The sequence below is a fragment of the Mchenga conophoros genome, linkage group LG6, assembly GCF_057382185.1.
Source record: "Mchenga conophoros isolate Kocher_MC1m ecotype Shallow Benthic linkage group LG6, M_conophoros_male_GT1.1, whole genome shotgun sequence".
Classification (NCBI taxonomy): Eukaryota; Metazoa; Chordata; class Actinopteri; order Cichliformes; family Cichlidae; genus Mchenga; species Mchenga conophoros.
Window position 1 is genome coordinate 3,487,121 of NC_140531.1, and position 5,646 is coordinate 3,492,766.

Here is a 5,646-nt window from a genome sequence, read left to right on the forward strand (position 1 = left end):
CATAAATTCAAAATAAAAAGTCAAATACTAATCACATTTGTTTGAAAAAGAAATGAAAAACAATTTTATAAAATGGGTACAAATAAAGATGATCATCTTCCAAATAATCAGAGCAAAGTTAGGTAAACTGATGGAGTTAAATCCACCCAAAGTCTGTAGTAAACTTAAAGTGCTTTAAATAAAGTGCTTAAAACGAAGTGCTCAGTAACAGAGTGCATGTCCTAACAAACATTGCCTTATATTCCTTCCAGAACTACTCTTTCAGCAACAAATCATTTTTAAGAGCATGTAGGCAGGGTTTCAGAGGTTTGCCGTCAACAAGCCCCATGAAGATTTTTTGGACAAAGGTAAATGTGTGAACGAGCTTCCTGGGGTAGTCTAAATGCAGAGCATAGATCAAGCCAAACAATAAGGCAAATGCATCTGCAAATCTGGGAATATCACGCATCACCAAGTCGCCTTCCACCACAATGGCCATGCTTGAGGAAGTAAAATGGACTGGACTGGTCTGGGAAGCGCCGTCGGTAACCACTGTGAGAAGGGCAACTGGAGTGTCAATGAGGGTCGACTCATCCAATGTGTCCGCCTGGAATAGACACAGTATCAATAAGTAAGGTTGGTTTGAGAGAATGTGACAAGCAAGACCTGTAATCTAGCAAAAAATTCAGCAGTGTAGTGGGTTACTTTGTAACGGGTTAGGGTACTCTACTTTTTTGAAAAATGTACATTAACGCGTTAGCTTCTTGCATTACATAATTAGTATGTTTGTTATTTTTCTAAAAAAAAAAAAAAGTCATTTTTTATTTTATGACTTTATCTCAAAAAGAAACTAAATCTTGACTTCAGCCTTGTTTTTGGGGCCACCTGCAGCGTAGCCGAAGTGCTGTGATACGCCTGTGCCCTGCTCCTGACCCTGTGTGTGTGTGTGAGGGTTTTCTAAAGAGAGGGTATTTTGCTTGTACAATTTGGTAGCTGCTAGGGTATTAAATTGTATTTAAAAAAATCCATGGTGTTTTATCTCACTGGCAGAATTTAAGTGATGCAAAAATACACTTACATTACATGTCTTAAAGAATTCTGGGTCCTCCTCCCGCAGGTATACAGGAAGGGCACGAAGCACTGCAGTGCGTTTCACGTTGATATCAGGCGCCTCCTAAAAAGGGAAAAGAAAAGTTAATTGAACACAAAGTTTTCAGGTGTCATTCTTTTGGGGAGAATACATGTATATGAAACTGCATGACATGTGACTCTACATAATTTTGGAGACATTTCTTCTAAGACACAACCTTTCTGTCTCTTATGACAAAGAGTCTGTATCTTATTTGACAAAAATCCTACACAGTATTTTAAAGTAACATACCAGATCAGAGCTGTAATCTGTATAAAACACAGATGTTCAAAGCAAGGAAAAATTGAGTTTTTATCAGTGAAACTTTTAATTTGTGTTAATTTTATCATTATCAATATTCACCTGAAGATCATAATGATTCAGGATGGTTCGCAGAGCCTCTGATATCTTGCCAGTCCGTGCAGCCTTCTGTCTGTATAGAGCCATAAGTCGTGGTGTGTGTCTGTCAAGTTCAGCGTAGAACTGGTTCCGCAGGTTAATGTTTGTGACTCGGTGGAACTCCGCACAAATCTAAAATAAAACAGGACAAAAACATCCAACATCAAGCCAAATTACTGACCAAATTTACATCTTATCATTAAAGAGGAATTGCCCAACTTCTGTCTAACCTTGCTTTATAGATGTCCTATGAATTTTTTTTCTTTAAATTGGACCCGAACCACAAGCACAAGTGTATCACAAAGCTGAAATATATTTTTGTTTGTTATCTATTATTTATTTATGTGTTATTTATTTATTATCTGAATCTGAAGAGATCTGCTGAACTTGCATTGTTTCATGTTAAACTGAAGAAGAAAAAAAAAATCAAAGCACAGATACCTGAGAGTCAAATCGCAGAGCAGGCCATTTCTCTAAGAAGTTCTTTACCATTGGGTTGTCTTGAACAATTTCATGGCGACGAAGTGCAAAGGTAGTCTGCATCAGTTTTTCAATCATTACTTTGTTGGGCTCAGTCTTCTCAACCTCATTTTTTATCTGGACTCTCATATCCTCCAAACTGACCTGATCTTCTCCTCTTGGAAAGTTTGGGAGGTAGTTCACCTCAGCTCTTCTGGCTCTTTTTATGTTTGAGTGGGGATGCTCTCCTTCAGGGTTGTTAACACTCCTCCTGCCAGCGTTGACAGACACCTCCACACATCCAGATCTGGCTAGCTTGGTGCGATAATTTCCCATCTTGAATTTTAAACTGGTCTTCCAACCATAACTTCCATTCCTACTTCCAGGCTCTTTAAGACATGGATGAGTGGTAACAAGAGCTTCTGCTGCCAAACCGACATCTCCATCACTCGGATAGGCTTTGAAGGTGTGCATCACTGAAGCCATGGTCTCCAAGATGTTGTGCTTTTGGGCTCGAGTCAACTTCAGATGTTTTCCAGACATCTCAAAGGCTCTATTTCCCTCCTCAAGGAGATGTTCAACTTCGTAAGAAAAGGTAGGTACTGGGAAAGTGTCAGGCCAACACTTCAGACGCTGAGCTAAAGGCACATGAGGAAGGATATCTGTATCAGAACTTGCACAAGAACTGACATCACTTTCAGATCTCACTACTTTTAGTGTGCCCTTCTCCAGCAACTCTTGAATATCCAGTAGGCAGGTAAGTTGCCCATCAAAGTCGGGGTCTTCGTATTGTAAGGTAAACTCAAAGTCCAGCCTTGGGTTGAGCTTCTCACGGAGTATGGTGATTAGTTCTTCCACCGACTCAGGCCACTTAGTTAGAGAAACCTTCACAACAACATCTGTGGTGAGGTGAACTCTCAGCAGGAACTTTTGGGATACTGCCATCATCCTATGAATAAAACAAGGAATGGAGATGATTTTTAAAAAATGAATCGTCTCATATATAAAAACACTGTACATCATACCATTAACCTTATTATGGTCAGTGATAATTATATACTCAGCCATCATTACAGCTTTCAAAAATTTCAAAAGTACACTGTACATTTCATGACAAAATAAACACTTAGCATGGTAAAAAAAAACCTTACAATTACTGCTGTTTACTTTGAGTGCAGTCTTGAATTCTATGGCCGATCATCCAACAGTCCAAAACATAGGTAAGAATTTCAGATGTTACAAAGTCACAGGCCATCATTCCATTTAGTCATGGTAAACAGTAACCCTCTTTTAGTTTTAAGTTTTTACCATATAATCAACATTGTCTCACCATGTATAAATTCTGTTAAGTTGGAAAAAAAAAAAAGAAAAAAAACCCAAAAGCACAGAATACATATGAATTTACACTGCAGTTATTTTAAAAAACCAAGCCAAACTGCGGGATAAATCTTTGCAAAGACACATTGTTATGCAATAGTACATAATACATCAGTGAGATACTTGTAATATTACACAGAACTTCTACTTACAAACTACTTCTTTTACAGGCTGCTGCTTAAGATAGAAGTTGCCACTGCTAGCTAAGTCACTTTTGAATGATGCTAATGAGAAGAAGAAAAAAACCCGGCCGAACAATGAGGCTGCTGTTGTAAAAACGCCAACTTTCTTGCGTTGGCAATGGGTCGTTAAAATATCACTAAGACACTTTCTTTATGTGCAATTCTTATTAAAACTGTTTTAATCGGTTAAAACTGTAAAACTGACGATATCATCGGTTTGAAAAAGAGCGCGAACAACAGCGAACAACAATTCACTACCTGAGTCTGTGCTGTTTAACACAACGGCGCATTCAAAAACAAGTTAATGGCTGCAACATATTAATATACTTGCTTTTTTACGGAAAAAATAAACATAACGAAGGTTCCGTTTTACTTACAAGTTTCTCCAAATGTGCTCTCCGGTCGCTCGAGAAGGGCAGCCATATTGAACAGAATTTTCTGTCAACGTCGTTCAGGTTAGAGAGAAAACGTCATGATGTCATGACGTACAAATGCGGAGCTCGAAAAAAAAACATTTACTCAAAAATCATAATTAAAAAAGCAGTATTTACTCTTAACTTCTAAGCCATGTACAATTATAACTGTTTGAATCGTTAAGAGAACAGAAAAGTTTTAAGTTGTTTCAACTTTGTGACGCATTTTAATTGTTGTATCCACAAACTTTATAAGTCAGCTGGACTGTTGGGGTTTACAGTGTACTCTATATCTGGTTAAGTATAAGAGCCTTTTGTTTAGATGGACTGTTAGACTCCTGGCACCAGCTTTGGGGAGTCTTCACAGGGTCACATCTTGTTCAATGCTTTTTGCTGTGTAGTTGAATTGTCTTGAACGTTCCAGCGAATAGGTTTAAGCTACAAATCTATCAATATACTTTATCAAAAGGGAAAGATTTAAGCCTATTGTTAAAAATGGAGAAGGTGTCAACCTAGGAGCTGGTTCCACAGAAGACTGGCCTGAAAGCTGAAGGATCTGCCTCCCATTCTACTTTTAAGTACTCTAGGAACCACAAGTAAGCCCAAATCTGAAAACGAAGTGCTCTAATGGGGTGATACAGTAAGATAAGATAGGGCCAAATTATTCAAGACCTTGTATGTGAGGAGCATATGAAAGCCCATTTACGCCACAAAAAAAAAGGAAAACTCGAAGTTTTGACTTATTTTCTCGAAATTTCCACTTACTAACTCGAAATTCCGACTTATAAACTCAAAATTTTGAGAAAAGTAACTCGAAATTTCAAGTTAGCACTGCCAATCAGTAATCTACGTGAATGATGTCATTTCCTTGTTACCCGGAAGCTAAAGCCCTCAGCTACAAATGCTACAGCTAAGCTACCAGTATTACATCCAGTCATGAATGCACAGATTGATGAGTATTTTCAGCGTGGCTTCAAAAATGGTGAATTCCTCATGTTATTAAGCTGAATCGCATGTCGTTACTATCAGCCAACGTACTTGCGAAAGAGCCAATTTTTTGCGATCCGGTTTTGAGTGCCCGTTACTCTGCGCCATATGCTTCCGGGTAACAAGAAAGTGACCTCATTTATGTAGATTACTGATTGGCAGAGCTAACTCGAAATTTCGAGTTATTAACTCTAAATTTTGAGAAAAGTAATTCAAAATTTCGAGTTGCCTTTCTCTAAATTTCGAGTTATGTTTCTCCAAATTTCGAGTTAATGAGTTGAAATTTCAAGAAAATAACTCGAAAATTCGAGTTATAGATACATGTTTTGTTTTTTGGTTTTTTAGTGGCGGAAGCGGGCTTTCATAGGGGGCAAGACTTTAAATTCAATTCTGGAGGAGAAATTCAGGAGAAATATGCCCTCTTTTTCTAGTCCCTGTCAGTTCTCTTGCTGCAGCATTTTAGATTAACTGAAGGCTTTTGAAGGAGTTTTTAGGACATCCTAATAATAATAAATTACAGTGGTCCAGCCTAGAAGTAAATGCATGAATTAGTTTTTCAGAGTTACTTTGACAGAATGTTTATAACATTAGTGATATTGTGGAAATGGAAGAAAGCAGTTGAAGAAATGTTTAGCTTATTTGAGAGTTTAGAAATGTGTTAGATAGGATGTAGAATTATTGTAGAGACACTGAGTGTGTCATAAACTTAGGAGTAGATTTT

The 5,646-nt window shown here is 37.7% G+C and overlaps 1 protein-coding gene across 2 annotated transcripts; it reads right to left on the minus strand.

The window, feature by feature from the left end:
- Window positions 1–202: 202 nt before the first annotated feature.
- On the minus strand, window positions 203–3,082 carry LOC146571856 (uncharacterized). Of its 2 annotated transcripts, none has more exons than XM_085275830.1 (4): window positions 2,999–3,082; window positions 1,472–1,591; window positions 1,058–1,153; window positions 203–586 (listed from the first exon to the last, which is right to left on the minus strand). In XM_085275830.1, the coding sequence occupies exons 1-4, from the start codon at window positions 3,071–3,073 to the stop codon at window positions 254–256; spliced, it is 624 nt and encodes a 207-aa protein (XP_085131956.1). In that variant the 5' UTR covers window positions 3,074–3,082; the 3' UTR covers window positions 203–253. The 2 variants fall into 2 exon arrangements, with proteins under 2 accessions (XP_085131956.1, XP_085131955.1); XM_085275829.1 differs by lacking the exon at window positions 2,999–3,082 and adding an exon at window positions 1,949–2,478 and having other exon boundaries at window positions 1,472–1,639.
- Between the last annotated feature and the right edge of the window lie 2,564 nt (window positions 3,083–5,646).

Coding starts and splice junctions, on each gene's coding strand:
- LOC146571856 (XM_085275829.1), bottom strand. CDS start 2,452: ATGGCTTCAGTGATGCACACCTTCAAAGCCTATCCGAGTGATGGAGAT. Junction 1,640..1,948: donor CTCTGCGATTTGACTCTCAG/GTATCTGTGCTT, acceptor GTTTTATTTTAG/ATTTGTGCGGAGTTCCACCG. Junction 587..1,057: donor AATTCTTTAAGACATGTAAT/GTAAGTGTATTT, acceptor TGTCTATTCCAG/GCGGACACATTGGATGAGTC.